The 21,607-nt window shown below is 49.1% G+C and overlaps 1 protein-coding gene across 1 annotated transcript; it reads left to right on the top strand.

Annotated features, from left to right (window-relative positions):
• Nucleotides 1-8,879: 8,879 nt before the first annotated feature.
• On the top strand, nt 8,880-20,438 carry APOBEC2 (apolipoprotein B mRNA editing enzyme catalytic subunit 2). The gene is made up of 3 exons (XM_049653321.1): nt 8,880-9,205; nt 16,837-17,401; nt 20,049-20,438. The coding sequence occupies exons 1-2, from the start codon at nt 9,039-9,041 to the stop codon at nt 17,378-17,380; spliced, it is 711 nt and encodes a 236-aa protein (XP_049509278.1). The 5' UTR covers nt 8,880-9,038; the 3' UTR covers nt 17,381-17,401; nt 20,049-20,438.
• Nucleotides 20,439-21,607: the final 1,169 nt, after the last annotated feature.

The raw sequence follows: 21,607 nt of genomic DNA, 5'->3' as shown, positions 1-21,607 counted from the left end.
TTTTATTTTATTTTTTTAATCTTTCTTTATTTTTGAGAGAGAGAGAGTGCCAGCAGGGTAGGGACAGAAAGAGAGACAAAGAATCTAAAGCAGGCTCCAGGCTCTGAGGTGTCAGCACAGAGCCCGACGCAGGGCTCGAACTCACAAACCGCCAGATCATGACCTGAGCCGAAGTCAGTGGCTTAACTGACTGAGCCACCCAGGCGCACCTATTTCATTGTATTTTAATTAATATATATTAATAATAATATTATAGTATGTATAACATATACCATATTACATTATGGTTATTATAATATTATATAATATATTATATTATACATTCTATATGTCATATTAAGACCTTATGTGATCATCTCTGTTCAGATGGATTATAGATCATTTTTCACTTTTGTTTTCATATACTTTTACTGTTAATTTTCAAAATCAATTAATGACTATTGTAATAAGAAAAAACATTAAGAAAAAGAGATGAATGCCTCAGAGTTAATGAGTGATTTCAGCAGGGACTTCTTGTCCAGACTTCTCTCGTCCCACATCTTCTCATTGGCTTCTTTATTTTCATCTATTCCTTTTTTATTTTTCGTCTCTTCCCTCCTATTGTTTTCTTCTCCTCTTGTTTCTTTTTTTTTAATTGATGAAGACCTTTGAACTTTATTTTTTTAATGTTTATTTATTTATTTTGAGAGAGAGAGAGCGATAGAGAGTGAGCAGGGGAGGGGCAGGGAGAGGGAGACAGAGAATCCCAAAGCAGGCTCTGCACTGTCAGCACGGAGCCCAATGCAGGGCTCGAACTCACAAACCATGAGATCATGACCTGTGCTGAAATCAAGAGTCAGGCTCTTAACCAACTGAACCACCCAGGTGCCCTTTCTCCTCTTATTTCAAGGCCCTGGTGGCAGCAAGGAGTGAGCGTCCCTGGGGTTGTCTCTCCAAATTCCAAACAAGGTCAGCTGGAAGGCCCAGACGCCTTGCATAGGAACTTCTGAAAGTATTGACCAGTCTCTCCAGGGATGGACCTGGGCATCAGTGTTTTTCAAACTCTCCAGGGTCTCCTGCCTGTTGTCTGCTCCCTCTAAAATGTGAGAGCTCCACATATAGGTGGTCTCTCAGGGCTGTGTTTCTGGAAGCTGAGTTCTGGGTGGAGAACCAGCCGTGACCTGTCAGGCGAGGGCGAAGGACCACATCGGGGAGAAGCCAGAAGGACTTCACATTCGAGGAGACTGGCTCTTTCTGGAGCTCACCAGAGGAGAACAAGCAAGAAGGAAGCTGCATCCTTCCTCCTCCCCCCAGAAAGGGCATGCTGTGCCCCACCAGAAGTGTCAGGCACCTGTGCTCCTGGAAGGCACACACAGTGTCCCACCCCCCTTTGTGTCCCCAGCCCCCGTGCAGCACAGGGCACGGAGCAGGTCTTCATATGTGTTATTGGTTGGATAAATATACACTCTGTCTGTCCCCTTAAAAGAAAATGCTGACCAGAACGTCACCCACACCTGCGAGGCGACTCTGGACCCATTGAAAAAGCCTGTGTTTGGGGAAGGGAACGGTATTCATAGTTTCTGAAGTTTCTCAGGTGGCTCTAATGTTCAGCCTGACTGAAACGGAAGCCAGAGTGGTTCTCAAAGTGTGGCCCAGTGACCTCCGGAGGCGGTTGTAGAAGGCCGGCTCCAGACCCACCGGAATCAGATCATCTTGGGGAACGAAGGCAGAGGGTGACGTGGTTTGCAGTTCTGGCCGCGGAGACAGGCCAGCCTGGGTGTGGATACTGACCGTCATTTATGAACCGGTAACCTGCGCAACTTACCTCACTGTCTGTGCTTCGTTTTTCTCAGCTGTGCGATGGGGCCCTCATAGAACCCTCGGGAAGAAGAGAGGCGATAATGCGTACAAAGTCGTCTGACACAGAGGAAGTGCTTCAGAAATGTTAGCTTTTTAGGTGGGGACCCCAGGGGTCACATGTTTACCAAGCACACATGGTTCTGATTTCCACCACAGTTGGAGACCTATCTTGCTCCTAAACCCTGGCAATATTTCCCAAACTTCCCCAGAGCCAGGAGAGAGAGTGACCTCCTCCTCGGGCCTGTGGGCTAGCCTGACCAGTGTCACACGCACAAAATGACTGCCTTTTTAGGTCACACATTCAGGTGGATTTTATCTTCACCTCCGTCAAATTTCCTAAAGCTGCTTTTAGTTGAACGTATAACTTCATTTATACGTGGAACTGTTGGAGACATAGAAACATAACCTATAAATACCGATTGAGAACACCGCCTGGGTTCTCATCCCCGCTCTGTTATCGCCGTGTGACCTTAGACGAGTGAACGCCCCAGAATCATTTCTCATTGTCATCATCTCATATAGACAGTACAAATATCAGCTAGGAATTTTATTTGTGTTGCCAGCTACTTCTAGAAGTTTAACTGATCCTCCAAGAAGAGTAGAGTCCATCCAAGCTGACTGCATGACCTCCCCCTCCCCAGTGCAAGTCGACCCACAAACCCAGGCGTCCAGATACCTCCAGTTTTGGACACTCCGCTCTAGAAGAAAGCTGGATTTGGGTGGCGTCCCAAGCCCTGGAGTAACAAGACTGCCCGATAGAATGAGCCAGTCTCAGAGGCTTCCTGGCTTTGAGCAGAAACAGCCAGAAAGGGCAGGACTCCAACATCAAACTCTCATCCTCTGTCCTCGATGTCACCCTTAAAATTCCCTTCTGCACTGCTCCTTGGCTCCTGGGTGGGTGCATTTAATCCCTCACTCTCCTAATCTGTCTGGACCCCTCGACCTCACCCTACCCCACCTCCCGGTTCTGAGCACACACTGCCCTTGGCCCCTCCTAGACCACCAGAGTTACCTAGAGTTGTGCCTGAACAGGGTCAGAGTTTCCTCATGTCTCTGCTAGACGTGTCCTGGGATCCCACCATCCCAAACATGTGTGTGTGCATCTCTGTCCCTGAGTGGTGTTTTTCCATTTGCCTCTGAGTGGGCACATGGTATGTGAGTATGAGTGGCGGGGTGGGGGGCGGGGGGGAGGGGGAGATGAGCTCCTCTAGGGCTGTGCAGATCCCGCCCTTCCCCCCAGTATCTGGAGAGGTGGGGAGCTGCACCAGGTAAAACAGCAACCCCAGGAGGAGGTACGTCTCTTTCTACTCTATCTCCATCCCTCCTTCGCTCCCCGGAATGCCACGTTCTTCCTCCCTTTGCCAAGTCTGCAGAATGGAGACACCCAGAGGCGAGGTGAGGCAGGGAGACCAATAGGTGTATGTCTGTCCAGTGGACAAAAGTTTGGTCAGCCTGGTTTGGAAGGAGCGGAGTGCAGGAAGTGTTTGCTCTGTGCATCTCTGGCCCCTCTTACCTATGGGCAGGCAAAGGCGATGCCCTGGTGGCAGCATAAGGCCCCCTGAGTGTTGTCAGGCTTGGGCAAGGGCTCCAAAGTCTTCCTTTGTGGTGGCCACATCAATCCTATCCCCTGCACCCCAAGCCGAGCTTCAGAGGCCTCTTTCTTGTAGTTCTGGAAAACAGGCACAAGACCCTGATTGTTTTAAGTACTTATTGTTGATCAATAAGTACAGGGCCAGGAGAAGCCCTCTTTGTCCCACCAGGCGCCTCGTTCATCCCTCCACTGTCTTTCTTTCCAAGATCCCCCAGAGCACCCAGAAATTATCTGCCCACAGGACAACCAAAAACTCCCCTGTCCCCTTAAGCTGCACCTGCTTCACCCGTTGAGCATTGGAAGCGCTGAAATTCTCCTCTCAAACACTGATTAAGTTTATTGCTTCCCCCTAGTAGGTTCTTTGGCCCTGCAAACACCCCTTCAAAGAGGAACACTATTAGTCACCTTAATATGCGTGGTTGTTATCAGATCACTTTCCTCAAAGACTCAAAGCACCGGCCGCAGGAGCCGGGCGGTGCTGGGAGTGGCTGCTGGAATGGAGGACCACGGTGACCAGGACTAAAGTCCCCAGGAGCAGCGTGTTCTGCAAGGCGATCCAAGCGTTGTGTCCTGCAACAGGAGGATACTGAAACCCCTGTCCTGCCCGGTGATTCTAGTGTCTTCTCTGCTCTCAGCCTTAGACCTCTGGGAGACCCTTGGGCCCCCTCCCCCCACCTGGCCGGAGCTCCAGACACCCCGTGTTTATGTCAACAGAGCGGTTGCTGGAGGGTGCAGGCTTCTGCCCGCCAGGGGGGTGTCTGGTGCCGGCAGCCCGTTGTTTGTGTACCTCGTCTCGGTAGTGACCGAGAGACGGGCACGCCCGGGCTGGGTCTCTGGGGCAACGCGCTGTTGGGGTCCCAGCTGTCCCTGCACATAAAGCACCCACTCCATCAACGCGCTCCCAAGGTGTCTTCTTTCACAAAGTGAGAATTTAAACCTTCCCCTGGTGAGGCTTCTATTTTCCACTAGCCCCCTCCTGGCCTCTACTCCCTTCCCAGCGAGGGCAGCGAGGCAGCAGACTGAGACCCAAGGAAGAGCTGTGCCTGGTCCTGTCCCCTACTCCTCAGCCACCTCCAGAGACCCTGAATTTTTTTTCTGAAATGACCCTGGGAAAAGGGACAGGGAGAGACAGCCTGCGGCTCACCTTGGGCCAAATCCGGCTCCTTCCAGTCACTGCCACCCAGAGTGAAGGGGGCTGAGGCCTGCAGGGACAGATCACAAGAATTCCTTTTTTGGTTTCCATCCCCATTCACCAGCTGCTTTGTCTCTGCACCTATACCCCCTACACACACACACGTACACACAGACACACCCCCCACATAGACACACACGTGCACGTGTATCCCTCCTATACCAACTGCTTCCAGAGCCCAATCTCCCTGAAGAACACTTTCTTCCACTCTAGTCCGCTTCTTGCCCCGCCTTCCTCAGAGCCTGACCTCAGGGGTCCTGGTATCAGTAGGGACTGAATGTCTAAGGAGCAACAATGTGACTCTGGCAGCACGTAGCTCAGCTACCACTAGCTGCGTGACCTTGGCCAAGTCACTTAAGCTCTCTGTTCTCAATTTCCTCACCCGTAAAATGAAGATAACAGTAGCACCTACCCCAACATCCTGGTGAGGAATAAATGGGGTAATGACATGACCTACTTAGACCGGTGTCAGGCCCCCAGGAAAGGGCCATGCTAGTGTGAGCTCTCACTGTTACTGAATCCCAGGCAGCATAACACACTGGGAAAAGCCTAGAACTTGGAGGCTGGGTTCAAATTCCAGCACCCCACACACAGGCCTCTACTGTGATCTTGAACTAAATAACCTATTTCCCAGTCTCCTCCCCTGCAGGAGGGGCAAATGGATAGAAACCCACTGAATTGAAGAGTGTTAACAGGGGGGTTGGGGACCGCCTGCCCTAAAGAATATCCTGGCAGCTGCAGGACGTGGAGCCAAGCTCCTGGCACCTGATCTCCAGATTAGTGGCTGCCTTCTGGGGCCTTCAGGGGAAACTGGTCCGACTTGGAAAGGAGAGCCAGGGACCAGCCAGGAACCAGGCCCCCAGGAGGTGCCATATATAGCCAGACTAGCTCAGAGGGCTTCTAAGGATGGCGGGTGGGGCAGGGGCCAGAATGGAGCAGTGGAAAAGGAAGCTGTCAGTTATCAGTCCAGGGGAAGGCCCGGGGTGCTCTCCCAAGTGTCAAAGGAAAAACTGTATGTGGGTGTGGTGGGAGCAAGGGGTCCCCTCTTCAGAAAGGGACCAGCCTGGGTCCACCCCTGCATCAGCTCTACCATCACTCAGTCAGGGAATTTGCACCACACTGTTATTTTCACCCCACAGGTCTTTGGGAGCCAGCCCTGTCTCTTCTCATTTGCATCTGTTTGACCCTCCTGGAATAGAGAACAGTAACTTAGCTGGCATCACTGAGGCCCAGAGATGCTTAGTGGCTTGGCCAAGATCACACAGTGAATCAAAGCTGAGATGGGGGCATGGATATGAACTTTGTACCCTCTCCCAATCCTGATACACGACAGCCAAAGTAGGAGACCCTGTCCTCAAGGGGGAAGTCTTCCCCACAGGGGGAATAAGGCGCTGGAAAAAAAATCCCTCCTCCTCGCTTCCCTCCCCCCAGACCTTTGACCTCTCCTTGGTTACTCCAAGCCCCTTGCTGTAGCCGTGACCTGGAAGTGGAGAGGGACACACGAAGATGTTGATTAAGACATGTATTCATCAGAGGGGCGCCTGGGTGGCTCAGTCGGTTGAGCGTCTGACTTCGGCTCAGGTCATGATCTCACAGTTCGTGAGTTTGAGCCCCGCATTGGGCTCTGTGCTCAGGGCCTGAGGCCTGCTTCGGATTCTGTGTCTCCCTCTCTCTGCCCCTTTCGCACTCATGCTCTGTCTCTCAGAAAATGAATAAAATGTTAAAAAAAAAAAAAAAGACATATATTCATCAGAGCTGGCTGGGTGCAGTCCTGGGGATAAGAAGTATGCTCAGAGGACCCAGACTTAAATCCCTGTGTGATCTTGTGCAAATCACTTCACCTCCCGGAGCGGCAGGTCCCTACTTGCAAAACGAGGCCAGTATTACCCGCCTGTGTGAGACTGGCATGAGAACGGAATGAAATGATGCATGCTTGAGTGCCCCCCTTGCAACAAGTCCTGTGAGCTCCCGGTGAGGCTGTACCTCCTGCGTCTCTGTGTTCTTGGTATTTCCTACAGTGCGTGGCACGCAGGAGCCCTTGATAAGTATTGGTCAAATAAGCGAAGGAAGTGAACCCTTCGCATTTAAATGGTATGTGTGTGTGTGTGTGTGTGATGACCAGAATCGTAATAACGTGTGTTTGCCTTGTACCCGCGATCACTGCCTTTTCTTTGTGGACTCAGGCACTACCACTACCACCCTGTTTTACACCCCCGGAAAAACGCCTGAGAAAAATAATCTCTGCACAAGTGCCTTCAGTAATCAGCCAATCAGGTCGGGTGACCATAGGGTTGATTGTCGATACCAGAGCGCTATGGGGAGTGGATGGGGCATGAGTAGTAACTATACCTGGACAGCAGGTAGAAATTATGACCATCCAAGCAAACCACAATGCTTGGGCATCATACAGGGCACTGTGCTGCTCAGGATTCTCTGGGAAGAGAACCCCCAATACTCCAAACTGACCTGACTCCTATTGTCTAGTCAGACTGTGGAAAGGTATGCTCCCTTTCCACCACCACCACCCAGTCCCACTTGGAGCATGGTTCTGACCAGTGCCCAGTGTTCTCAGTTTCCTCACTTTCAACCTCTAGTGACCGTGACCCCACCCTTCCACTGCCCTGAGAATGTCCTAGAGTATTTGCAGTACCCCAAACATGAATGCCTGTGGCCCCTGCTAAGCATCCATGATATGAATCTGCAAAAAGGTATCTGTCCATCTTCCAATGCTGAATATTTCAGCTCAGGGATTTTTCTAGGGGCCCCAGGTCTCTCATTACTTTCAATAGGCTTAGAACTGGTCCCTCTGCTTCTGCTCTTTGGTCTATCTTCAACCAAGCAGCCTGGCTGATCCTGTAAAAATATAAGTCAGACCATGTTCTCATGTGTTCAAAGACAGGGGCTTCCCATATCACTCAGAGAAAAAGTCAAGGCCCTTAGAGTAGCCCATAAGGTCACACCTATCTCGCCCACACTTATGTCTCTGGCCTCATCTCCCAGGACTCTCCAGTCGCCCAGGTGTCCTTGCTTGTTCCGCAAACACACAAGGAACGCTGCCTCCCCAAGGCCTTTACACCGGCTCTTCCTCCCCTTGGAACACTTTCCCCTTAGATATCCATAAGATTATTCCCCTCACAACCTTCAGCTCTTAGTTGTTTCCTTTTCAAAGTGCTTGCCTGGCCACTCTATAAAAATATAACATCACCTCTTGTCACTTCCGTCCCCCTCACCTTACCTGCCTTTTCTCCCTGGCACTTCGCACCTGCAAATAGCCTATATGTATATCACTTATCTTACTGATTGTCCAGCCCCCTCAAGCTCTGTGGGGGCAAGGGTTTTCATCTGTTTTGTTCTGTGCCATAGTCCCAATACCAGAACTGGCACCTGGCATATAGTAGGTACTCAACAAATATTTGTTAAAGGAATAAAGGACTGACCGAGAGGGAACATACCATGGAGGTCAAATGTTTGGCCTCTGGGATACAAAGGCCTGGGTTGGAATTCTGACTTGCCACTTTCGGGGCTGCAAGGCCCTTAACCAGCCCTTCTGGGAGTCCAAGTTTCCCTATGTGAAACACAGGATGATACAGATTGCCTCCCACGGCTGTTGACAGTCTGATTTCACACATAAACCACGAAACTCACTGCCTGTCTTCTTTCAAAACCCTTGGAGCTCGTAAACAGCAATATCGCTAACTACTGGAGGCTCCCAAACCGACACTGCATTATGGGTTCATAACAGGCAAATCGGCGTCTGTTCCCTTTAAGTAACAGCTCACAGTTTCTTTCCAAATTGGCAGCTCTTATCCCACCCCATCTCAGGATGCTCCTTTCCTGAACCCGCCAGTGGGGGAGGGGGTGGGTCTCTACAAGCACCCCGTTCAACACAAGCCTCATTCTGCTTACACTTCTGAGAGCATCTCCCCCAAATCTCAGGATGCTCACCTGTAGGCCCCTTTTTCCACGCCACCCACCCCCACCAGTGAAGCTGGAAAGGTTGCATGGGAAACAGAGGGAAGGATGTAAGGTGGAGGGGAAGAGGATGAATACATGTGTGAGCTAGTGGGGGAAGGGAGAGGAGGCCTCGCCATCCCCACCTGCCAGCTTCCTGTCTTTGCCTCCTGATAAATAGGGGATACTAATGGCCAGAGTTTCCATTCCCCCCATCCCGGCACCCGCTGTCACTCAATTAAAAAAAGATAGAGGGCGAGGGCCTGGGGGAGGGGCAGAGGGCTCTGGTTATAAAGCCTGTGGCCAGGAGGTGAGAACACTAAGCCTGGCCTGCCCAGTGCTCTTCCCGTCGTCCCCAGGCAGATTTAGCTGCTGACAGCTGCTTGGGCCTCTGCCGCCAGGCCCTGGCCCGGGAAACTCACCACCTCTCCCCTTTCTCAGTGACTGCGGAGCCACAGCCCCTCCATGGCCCAGAAAGAAGAGGCCGCTGCGGCTGCTGCGGCCGCTGCGGCTGCTGCGCCCGCCGCACCCGCTGCACCCGCCTCCCAGAACGGTGAGGATCTGGAAGATCTGGACGACCCTGAGAAGCTGAAGGAGCTGATTGAACTGCCTCCCTTTGAGATCGTCACAGGGTGAGACCTGGGTGTGGGCCGGGTCCCTCTCCCTAGAAGAGTGTGGGCTGGGGCAGGCTGGGGGAATTTAGGATGGGAATAGTAGGGGTCAGGGTCACAGACCTGCAGCCACGAGCCTACCATGCATGGTAGGGGCTGCGGGGGACACAGCTGCAAATTTCGCTTGGCCTCTCGGGGTGACACTTTGGACCTCTAACCAGGGGGAGGGAGGGCAGCTCCTTAGAGGCAAGGGCCCAGAGAATGAAACCACCGCTTGGGCCTCCTGGTACCAGGATGCCTCCTGCCTCTCCAGATACAGGCTGTCGAGTCCTAGGGAGTGTGGTAAGGACAGGGGATGACACAGGCATATTTAAAGATGGCCCCAAAGTACCTCCTCCCTCGACTTCTCTCTGTTGCTGAGAGGGCCTCTCCTCTATCTGTATAGCTCTCACTCTTTCTTTAGAGCTTCTCTCTGGAGTGAAAGATCCTGAGACAGGGAAAACAGACCCACCCTTTCCCAAGCCTGAGTGAGAAGCATTTTTCTTTCCCCCTTATAGAATTGAATCTGCCCACGGGTTCTTCACATCCACCCCCAGGGAAACAATAGTTACAGCACAGGTAACAGTCCAGGGCCAGAAGCTTCTGGGCAGAAGAGGCATTCCACCCTCAGCCACAGCCCAGAGGAACAAGGACCCTGAGCAAACGGTCTCCAGGCCCCAAAGAGAGGCCTACATACAGGGTCCCTCTGTTTTGTCCAGATTATGACATCTCCAGGAATAGCACCAAGTGGTCCTTCCTCCTCTTTCCTCTCTGTTCCTTTTGCAGAAGACCCTGCAAAGATCATAGGCAAAGAAAAAGGGGATACATAGAGCCATATTCCCTCCCTCAGCTCCCGGGCTTCCTTCATGGGAGTCCCAACAATGACCACAAACAGAGGAGGGTCCACACTAGGAGAAATTTCAGGAAAAATGGAGGCATGATGTCCTCAGGGGGCAGAGGAGCCTGGGTGGCCATTTGGACTTGCTGTTTGAAGCTTGGCAAGTGATTTTCCAGTCCTGGCCTTAGTTTTTTCATTTGTGACATGAGGAAGTTACACTAAGTTGATCCCTAAGGTCCCTTCCAGCTCAGATATTTTCTGATCTCTACGAGAACCTGAGGGGAAAATGCATCCTAGTTCCTAAAGGAAGAATTCAGGCGAGAGCCTGGAACTTGCATTCACCCGTGCCCAACCGACCAATGTCACCCTCCCCCTAGGATTAAAGGAACAGAGGAGCACAGACTAATATAGACCTAGGGAGGGCCTAGGGCTACCAGGCCAGGAGGCCGCAATCCAGTGGCTCCCTATGGAAGAGATCCATTTTCTAACCTCTAAGGCTGCTGGTCTGTGCTGCCCTTGGTCACACACCAGCACGTGCACACCCACTCTATGCAGTGTTATGATCTCCCCAGCGCAGGGGCAGGATAGGTCCAGAACAGAATTAGACCATGTGTGTTCAGTTGAACATGCTTTGCGGCCCCAGGGTGGTTGGTCCTAAGGGTTAAATCCTCTGGTGCAGTTTACGTTCATCCAGTTTACATTCATCCAGTTTACATATACTCGCACTGGCATGAGCCCATTCAACCCTCAGCACAGGGCTGGGAGAGGGGGTTATATTATTGCCACTCTACAGATAGGGAAACTGAGTCAGGGAGCCTCAGTAATTTGTTCAAGACCACAGAACCAGTACGTAGCAGTCTTCTTCTGACCCCAGCCAAGTGTTCTTTCCAAGGCCTCTTATTCATTCTGGGTCCCAGATTTCCCAAAAGGGCTCCACCTGCCTCCATCTGTGAGGTCTACTCAGAGCCTTCTCTGACCCAAGGCGCAGAAAAAGAGGTGCAGCAAGGTAGTTTTCTGGGTGCTCTGAAAGCAGTTCAGGACGGAGGTGGAGCCCTGAGAGTTTCCTGGCCACAAGTAACAGCTGTGGAGATCTGTCTCCTGGGCCCCTCTGGGTAAACAGATGGCTTAAAATAGCCCAGAGGTGCGGGTGTGTCTGTGCACGGACAGGATGAGGGAACAACTTTCCCCTCTTTTCCTCTCCAGATACCCTGGCATCAAGGAGGTCAGCAAAGCAGCTCCTCTCCTAGCCTAGACTCCCAGAGGGGATGGGTCTGTCTACACGGCTCCTTAGATTTGGGCCACAAACTAGCAGAAGAGGGAGCAGACAGAGGTGAGGTGAGGTGAGGAAGGCGTACCAGGTAGGAATAAGGAGATATGCCCCATTTGTCACGATTCTGGCTTGAATACGGCACTCAAGATAGAAAGCAGACCTAAGAACATTAACAAAATAACATGGTAGGAAGTGCTAGAAAAAGGTCAAAAACTGTCGTGGTGTGCCAAAGCCAACTCACGATGAGAACGGGCTGTATGCATCTCTTTCCAATTTTGCATTCAGTGACTTCATGTTGGTTTCTTGAAATCTCTATAGTGGGAGTATTTGCAGAAATCAACAAATGTTAGAAATCACGACTGACTTCCTTTCTTTCTCTCTTCCTTCCTTTCTTTTTTTCTCTCTTCCTTTTCTTCTTCTTTCTTTTTCTTTCTTTCTTTCTTTCTTTGTCTTTCCTTTCCTTTTCTTTTCTTTTCCTTTCCCTCTTCCCCCCTTTCTCTCTTTCTTTCTCTCATAGAACTGGGTGTTGAACCAGCACACCAAGGAAAGAAAGAACCCTCTAAACACAAAAGGAAGAGTAGAAAGGGCTCAGATTTGGTTATGCTTAAGATTGAGCTCTGAGGGGTAAGATTTGAGGCCCAGGGAAGGCACCATCCATCAGTACCAGGTTTAATTTCTTGCGTGTTGACCATTGTCCAAACTCTAAGAGGGTGGATCACTCGACCTATCTTTCAGATGGGAAAACCAAGCCTCAAAGGGATGAGTAATTTGCCCAAAGTTAATGGATGGAGTAGGGTGTAACCCCAGGGGTGTCTGACTCCAAATCACCACACTGCATCTTAAAAAGCCATAAATGGGAGGCTTTTTATATTCAACAAATATTTACTGAATAGGAATCATTTATTTACTGCCCATTTCCCCCACTAGTATTTAACTTCCATGAGGCCAGGGACTTTGCCTTTTAACTGCTTTATCCCCAGCACAAAAAACAGTGCCTACCTCCTCATAGACACTCAATAGGTATTTGTTGAGTAAGTAAATAACTGAACTGATGAACAAGCACCTATTGTATGTTCGGCTCCCTGCGAGGCATCGGGATAAGGCACTAATTGTAGGGAGGGCTTCTGAGAGGAGAGAAGTTCAGGATACATGAAGACCCAGCAGCGCTTGGTGTAGAGGAGAATTCCACGGGTTCGTGCCTCTCTCTGAACTCGGCATGCTTGAGGGAAGCTCTGGGGCATCAGAGCTAGTTGTCCCCTCATCTCTCCATCCCCGTGATGAGCAACTGTGGCTCTACCTAGCAGGCCCCCTGGCTGTGTGTTTGTCTTTGTTGGTCTCCAGTTGTGTTGTATATAATTTTGCATAAAGCTGAACCTGCTATCAAAGGGATTTGCATGGAACAGACATAAATGGCACAGACAGTGACTCCTTTCAACCACTTCTTTAGCTACCAGAGGTTGGCTCTGGCCACATGGGGAACACAGAGAGGACATGCAGGGTTCAGAGGAGAAGGGAGGGCAAGGAGTGAGGGCCTTCGACTCCGCTGTGAATGCCGCAAGCCTCTCACGCTTCGCCCTGGTTTCCAGAGCATGTTGGGAAGGCTTGTCCCAGAAAGAATAGAAGACAGCCACTGATTCTGGCCTCCCTGGCTTCCACCGAGGCTGGGGGAAGGTCAAAGCTCCAGCATGAAGACAGTGCCTCCCAGGAAAAAGGCAGTGAGCTGCTCAGGGCTCACCAAGGGCAGAATCCCATCCAGAATTGCAAATCAGGAGCCAGCAGCCCAGCAAACCCCATCTGGGCTCTAGGAAGTCAGGCTGTTAGAACTCTCTGCTTCTAGTCTCCTTCTGACCATGCCCACTCCTCAGCATCCACTTTGAAAGTGGTCTGGAAAAGGGAGAAGGAAACTGAAACCAGCAACTCTTACCTCTTTTGAGCAGGGCACAAAAGGTCTGGCAAGGAAAGCTGAGACAAGTCAACACTCAATGACCTGTGAGTAGATTTTCCACTCCATGGATTATTTTGGAGCAAATGTTTAATCTCAGACCAGTCTCTGCTGCCTTCCGGGTTGCTTCCTTTCACCGTATAGATTTCTGCTTAGGGAACGCAAATATTTTTAAACGTGAACGTGAGAAAAATACGGTATAAATATATTGCATGTGTTCACATCCTTGCTCCCTCCATCAAGTCGACCATGCTCCAAATGTTCTCTCCCAGATATTAGGATTCTTGGTTTCCTGCCTAGAGAACTGCAATGCCCAGTAGCCTGGGTCTCTGCAAATGAAGTGTGATTGACTTGTGTGCAGGAAGTATGAGGACGTGGTGCTTAAAGAAGGGGGAATGGGGGGGAAGGAATAACACTGTTGGTTTCTGTGCCTGAAGCAGTGACTGAGCCCAGGTGAAGAAATCTGCTACCCACATGTTTCTCCTGACCACCATGCCAATAAACCCGTGCGCGCGCGCACACACACACACACACACACACACACACCACTTCAGCAGTTAAACACCCGCTGGGGGGCGACAGCAAGGGCTATAAGTAAATATGGTACTCAGGCATCATGCTACTAGGAAAAAAAAAGATGTTTATGATTATCTAAGAAATTAGTGTCACTATTTCCTTCCTTCCACTAGCAGGCATAACAGTGTTGACTTATTTTGTGATTCTATAAAATCACCCAAGATGACCATATTGTCTAGCTCCCTGGAGAGCTTTCAGCCCTCTCCCACCTCTGTTCCCCTTCAGGGCCTGCTGTTTCAGCCTGTGGGAGGCCCAAAGGACCTCATTTGCCCCTTATGGTCCTTCTGGAAAACCAAGAAGCCCATTGAGAAGCCAAGCAAGCCCAGTTTTTGAACAAGCTGAAAGGAAAGACTGGGAACCAAGACCTTCCCTGACTTTCCTTTTTTTTTTTTTTTTTAATGTTTATTTTTGAGAGAGAGAGAGTGCAAGCAGGGGAGGAGCAGAGAGAGAGAGAGGGAGACACAGAATCCAAAGCAGGTACCAGGCTCTGAGCTGTCAGCACAGAGCCCAACACAAGGCTTCAACCCATGAACTGTGAGATCATGACCCGAGCTGAAGCTGGACGCTTAACCTATGAGCCACCCAGGAGCTCCCCCCGCACACTCCCACTTTTATTTCAATATTGACTTTCCTTTGCCCCTTGAAAGCATTTCCCTTCCTTAGGCACCTAGTCCAGAAGGCCCTGCTGAAGCACAGAGTAGGCTATTGGGCTGCTGGCCAGAGGGGTGGGAAACTGATATTTATAGAGAGGTGAACTTTCTTCCTCTCCCTTGGGTTTCAGGTTTCTCTGGGTCTTCTCCTCCTGTGAAGGGAAGAGGAGGAGGGGAAAGCATCAGAGCTTAAGAGAGGCTGGGAGAAATAGCAGCCTCACACTAGCCAGCCAACTCGTAACTATATGCTGGGCCAAGTTCATACTCACTGCGCTGCATTTGGCCAAGTTGGAGCAACACTTTTGGGGGCTCCAGAAGGAAACCCAAGGGGCCACACAGGCAGCTATTGGTGAAGCCCCCAACCAGCCACACAGTTGTGAATACTTCCAAGGGTTTTGAGAATCCACCATACGGTTGGCTCTGGATAGATTTGGGGGCAGGGGAGTGTCTGGCAAATGGCCTTGAAGAGCATCAAGTGTTTGGACAAGGAAGGTAGGCTCTGTGCTTCTCAGGAGAAAAAAAAAAATCCACTCTGGAAAGTGAAGGTACCATTTAGCAGCCAGTAAAATCTAGGCGTGGTCTTGAAGGGTGACTTTCATTGGGGAGAGCTCATTATAAATGAATTCCCAACAGGGATTGAAATAGGAGAGGAGAACCATTAGGCCATCCATTCTCCCCAAATGTTAAGTAAATAATAAACACATTTGACTGGGGACAGAGGGGTTTAGAGAGCTAAGTATAGTACCCAAAAGAATCCTGGGGCCAGGTCCTCAAACACATCCATCTCCACAGTGGAAACTGAACTTGACAGTAAGAGATATGGAAACTTGGGTGGAGCAAATTTTGCGATGGGGGTGGGGAATACAGCAGGGAAACAGCTCATGTTTTTTCAGCTCTTTGGCACCTGGCTGCTTAGCCCTAAGAAGACAAGGCCCTGGGACATCCGGGATTTCCCTGTAGCCCTGGGAGTTAGAAAGGGAAGACATGTAGGGCAGTAACAGCAGAGTTCATGGTTGCCACAGGGTATCTTTTGGGGCAACTGCAGAGATTACTTAAGAAAAAAAAAAAGAAAACATTCAGCCTCTCCAAGCCAGTACTCAATCCCCTCCTCTCGTCACTTTTATTACGTCCTTCTTTACTCAAGAGGCTGTAACAATTTTCTGCTGCCGCCTAAATCAGGGCTAAACATTCAAGAACCTTGGTGCCTTGTCCTCCATGGCTCCCTGTGCATTTAAAATTAAAATGCTCTCAGCTGTCTTAGCCAGAGTGGAGCTGCTAGCTTATAAGCATCTGGAGGGTAGAGGCCAAGTCTTTATTTATTTATTTATTTTTTTTGACATTTATTCCTTTTTTGAGAAACAGTGTGAGTGGGGGAAGGACAGAGAGAGAGGGAGACACAGAATCCGAAGCAGGCTCCAGGCTCTGAGCTGTCAGCACAGAGCCTGACACAGGGCCTGAACTCACCAACCATGGTATCATGACCTGAGCTGAAGTCGGACGCCTCACCGACTGAGCCACCCAGGCACCCCCCAAGTCTTTTTTGACTTTGACATGACTCAATACTACATGTAACCTAAACTCTATCAAGGTACTCTTGGATAGCTTGACCTCAAAGATAAAAGCTTCTTGGACACTTATTGTGTGACACCCCTCCTTCACCTGAGGGAAAAAACAGACTTGAGAAAGTCACCTGGAGAGGCGGGCACTGTGCATTGTGGGCCAGCCCAGGGCCAAGATGAAACAGCCATGAGTGACAAGGAGGAGAAATGGAAGCAGGAAATGTTCCGCAAAATCTTCCTCTTGCTCTATCATGAGAAATTTTACATGCTTGCTACTTTGTAAGATTGCTATTTGAACACTGCTTTTCCAACGTTGCCACCTATTAGAATCATCTGGAGGGTGTGTTTGTTTGTTTTTTTAATGCTGGTGCCTGGGTTCCCTGCAGACCTTCTGATTTCATTGCCTTGGCATGGGGCCCAGGCACTGACATTTGTAGAGTCCTCTGGGTGATTCGGCTATGTAGCCCCCCGCGAGAGAGTGACTGCTTTAGAAATGCAGGCACGTGCTGTGTGTTGGAGGGATGGTGGGGCGTTTGGAGACCCTCACTATTGGGGTGACCTGAATGCACACCTCCAAATTCTCTCCCCTGCTCCAGATAACACCTTTCTGAATTCTTTCACGCCGTGTGGTCGCTGATGCTAGCCAGGGCAAGGCCGGCTTTGCCCGGGAGAGCCGACGTGTCTCTGAGGCACCGAGGCTGGAGAGCCACCTGCTCTTAGACATAAGCGCTCATCCTTCTTTCTTCTCCCCTGTCCCCTCTGCCCTCTCGCCCCACAGGGAGCGGCTGCCCGTCAACTTCTTTAAGTTTCAGTTCCGAAACGTGGAGTACAGCTCCGGGCGGAACAAGACCTTCCTCTGCTACGTGGTGGAAGCGCAGGGCAAGGGGGGTCAGGTGCAGGCCTCCCGCGGGTACCTGGAGGACGAGCACGCCGCCGCCCACGCCGAGGAGGCCTTCTTCAACACCATCCTGCCGGCCTGCGACCCGGCCGTGCGCTACAACGTCACCTGGTACGTGTCGTCCAGCCCCTGCGCCGCCTGCGCCGACCGCATCGTGCGGACCCTCGGCAAGACCAAGAACCTGCGCCTGCTCATCCTGGTTGGGCGCCTTTTCATGTGGGAGGAGCCCGACGTCCAGGCCGCGCTGCGGAGGCTGAAGGAGGCCGGCTGCCGGCTGCGCATCATGAAGCCCCAGGACTTCGAGTACGTCTGGCAGAATTTTGTGGAGCAGGAAGAGGGCGAGTCCAAGGCCTTTGAGCCCTGGGAGGACATTCAGGAAAACTTCCTGTACTACGAAGAGAAGCTGGCGGACATCCTGAAGTAGGCCCACCGGGCCCAGCCTCGCGTGAGTCACGGCGCCCCTGTGGTCTTGTTAGCCTTGAACTTGGGTCGAAGGCTGGCGGGCAGGTGGCAGAGCGCGGGAGGTTTGGCCTGGCCAGGAACGAATTTCCCTTCTCTGCTCTGGGGTGGTTGTAAACACATTTTACATCTATTGATTTTTGAGAGACAGAGTTAGTGCCCGAGTGGTGGAGGGGCAGAGAGAGGAGGAGACCCAAAATCCGAAGCAGGCTCCAGGCTCTGAGCTGTCAGCACAGAGCCCGATGCGGGGCTCGAACCCACAAATCGTGAGATCATGGCCTGAGCTGAAGTCGGACACTCAACCGACCGAGCCACCCAGGCGCCCCGTAAACACATTTTAGAAGATCCCGTTTTCCTTTTCTCTTAACTGCAAATTCGTCTCCCTAAACCCTTTTCGTTCCTACCCTGTTGTATCAAACGAACTTTCCCCAGAACTTTGGAATACTCAAAGGTTGACAGGAATCTTCAAGCTTTGGTGAGACCGAGTGACCTGCCATGGTCAGACTGTCCCTCAAGAAGCATGCCCCCACTGGCGTTGAGTCCAGACTTACTGACTCTGGACATCTTCTAGAGGCCCTGTTCCCACCCCCAATTGCAATCTTACCATTCCATTGTCCTGTAATGTAGGCTTTTCATTCCTTCAAATGTAATTTTTTCATTTGGGGTACTTTTGAAAGTCCCCAAACGGATTTGTATTCAACTTATTATTAATTTTGCCAGAGAGGCTTTCATGTTTTCAAATAAATGGTTCGGCCTTGAAGGATACCAATAATTTCGGTGTGAATATACAACACAAGAACATTTTTCTTACTTTGAGAAGACCTCAGCGGAACTCATAGAAAAATGCTGTATTCAGGAATGGGGATACCACAGCAACAAGTTCCTCTATGCAGGAATATAGAAAGGGTTAAAAAGATGTTTGTAAATGAGACAGCAGCTCAGAAGTAGCCTCCTACAGACATCAAGATGTGATAGAACTGGAAGTAAAGATTAGCTATTTAGGCAAATAATTAGGACACAATTAAGGCCAACTTGGCCTCTTGCTGAGGGTAAATTAGACTCTCACAGAAACAGGCCGATTACCCTCAGGAAAGAGGGTAAAAGATCCTTTGCTAACTTTTTTTGAGTTCGGTCTGATCTAGTTTGCTCCCGCAGAAATGCTATAACCAAGTCCCTTCGCAAGGCCTGAGTTACTGATCAAGATCCTCCAGAAACGAAGAAAGGGTCTTTACCACCTTCTTCTCCAACTTAAATTCTGGAACAATTCACATATTAACAAAATGTGAATGCAGCATGCTTCTATGAAGCTTCTATGAAGCTATTCAATTTACTTTTGGTGTCTCTCACCCTTAATATTCTTAAGAGAACATGTGGCTTCATAGACACGTTTTTGGAAATATCAATGTTCTGGAGCTCGATGTTGCCAGACGTCTGCTACTAGACATACACACAGGGTGCCTGATAATTCTCCAGCTGAGCATTTGCCAATCCGAGAGGACATGATTTTTGGCCATTTTTTACAAAAAGCAGGGCCCATTGAATTCAGTGAGAATATGGTCACATAATGCCACATGGTATTCTGTTCACATAAAATATGACACCGCTCTAGTGGTGGCGAGTGATAAAAATAGATTTCTAAGGGTGACTTCTGAAAATACCAAACTTTTAAATACCTTGAGGATTATATTAGTGTAGGTGCTATCACTGTAATTATAAACCCTACTCAGACTCCAGAATGATGAGTGGTAGCTTAATTTTAACTATAATATACTTTCTTCTTAAATGCCTTTCTGAGTCACAGGCCACTTCTTCCAGCTGCCTAACCAGCAAGTCTTCAGAGACGCGTGTGTGTGTGTGTGTGTGTGCGTGCACGCGCGCGCACCTGTGCACGCACGTTGTTTTTTCCATTAAGTTAAATAATTAGATAGCTAAATCTGCTATAAAAAGTAAGCATTTCAAGGAGGATTAAAAGGAGCTTTTAATTTTGGATAATTGAGGGTTGTATCTTATGCTAATCTAAACGGAAGTAAAATAGATAAATCAGTTTGAGGGGAAAGTCCATTTCCAAGTCAAATTATTTTAAAATAAAATATTATTGGACATGTTCCACATTATAAGCTTCTTTCCATTAGTGTACATGACCGTATTATCTGGACCCATTAACATGCTTCTCTGTACTGTATTTGAGTTATTCATGTTCATGAAGGGAAAGGTTAAAATGTACCCAGTTAAACAAACAAACAAAAAAAAAAAAGGCATGAAATCCAGTTGTAATCTAAAAGCCCTAAAGAACAACTCCGCTTAATTAGAATACTAAGAAATGGGCATTTGTTAAAGAAAATTTGCCCTACGTTTCTTATTCCATCTTTTTAAAAAAAATGACACAATAGAACTTAACCATGTATCTAACAAGAGAATAGAATTAAAGTAGAGATCTTCTGGGGTTTTCCCTGTGTGAACCACACCAAAACATGAATAGAGCAAACCTAACACTGGGAACAGTGGAAATCACAGGCAACTGGGGGAGAAATTCAGATTGCTGGGGAGGGCACACAGAGACCTCAGCTCAAAAGAAACTCTTCATTGGGGCCAGCAGAGCTCTCAGTAACATGCTTTCTTGTTTTCTCACTAAGGTCTGCCTGCTGCCACCAGGAGACAGCAGTGACATGTATGGCCATCTGGGACATGTCTGACTTCCTAATACCACTTGAGCTGGACAACATTGGACACCAACCAATCCTTCTGCACAGGCCCTCCAAGGACTCTAAATATACTGCTCATGCTGTAAATCATTTAAGCCATGGCTCTCTCTAAGGCTGCTCTTGGGAAAAGTGAGTTGCAAGGAAAATGACAACTGTATATGGGCCGCAGGCATCTGTGGGGCTGAGGGGCCTAATTATTCCCCCAAATGGGTTGCTTTGAGGCAAAGAGGCTCAGACCCAAGGTTTGTGCAGATCTTTGAAATATGTCCGGATGTGTATTTGTTTTTTTTTTTTTTTAAAGAAAGATAGCAACATTAATAAAAGAAGTGGTGTGGTTTTTCTGTGACCAGGTTTTTTAGGGAACTTGGACATTTAGAAGTTACTATGTACAGTGAACAAGTCCTAGGAATAGGGACGTTCCCAGGCTATGAGCCAAGCCAGGACATTAGAAAGTGGAAGGGAGGCTTAATCCAGGGCTTGTCCAGGCAACACAGGATACTAACTCTCCTAGGCGGACTTCCCACCCCAGTCTTGACCTTTATCCAGTATTTTCTTCTGTGATTACTTGTAATTGAGTGCCTTTTCCCTTCTCTGAAGACAAGGAATATGGCAGAGGGTGAAACAAAGGCAGGGGAAATCTGTTTACAAGATATCCATGTTCCGACTGCCAACTAATAAGCAATTAGCGTCTTAAGGAGAGGATAAGTAGGATTTCAATGTTCAGACACACATACTGTAGGACTAGTTGGTATGTGGTACTCGATGGTGATGGCAGGATGGTGTCAAGTCTCGTTTCTTAAAAGGCTTGAGTCTTATGGAGAAGCAAAATTTCACATGTGAATTTCTGGGTGTTTGCCAAACTCTAACTAGGTTTCCAGGAATAATGTGCTCATTCTATCAGACCATGCCTCTTCTTCCCAAGCTTCAAGTGTGATAAATCATCAGAATTTGACCCCAAGACTATATGCAAATGACAAAGCACTTTATCGTATCCCTGCTGAGTCCCAGAATTCCACTTACAGCCAGTCCTCCACAAGACTAGTCTTTGTTCAAAGAATCATCAAGGCTCATACTCCATGAAAAAAATTAACCCTAATTCCTTTAAATGTAGAAGCCTACAAAATCAATGTTTTGAGCCAAAAGCAAAGATTTATTTGCATAAACAAAATACTTTCATTCTAAGTTTGCTCTTAGCATCCCACTCTCATTCTCTGTGTTGTGTATTTAGACATTTCTTTTTCCCCCTTCGGTTTTACCATATGTGGACAGAAGTGAAGCTTCAAGAAAGCCTAACAATGAACTTGGCCCTGCACTACCCCTACCCAACAACATGAACTTGTCTGTTCCAGAGATACAAAAGTGAAGTACTTTTTGAAACTGCTGCCTCCTATCAGGCTGCAGTGTGATAAGAACACGAGTCTAAAGTACAAAGATTATATTTAACTGGTGTTTCCATAGTGTTTCAGCAACCCCCTTCTGAAAACCAGTTC

The sequence above is a fragment of the Panthera uncia genome, assembly GCF_023721935.1.
Source record: "Panthera uncia isolate 11264 chromosome B2 unlocalized genomic scaffold, Puncia_PCG_1.0 HiC_scaffold_24, whole genome shotgun sequence".
Lineage (NCBI taxonomy): Eukaryota > Metazoa > Chordata > Mammalia > Carnivora > Felidae > Panthera > Panthera uncia.
The sequence above is the reverse complement of the archived record's forward strand: the minus strand, read 5'-3'. Positions and strand labels throughout refer to the sequence as shown.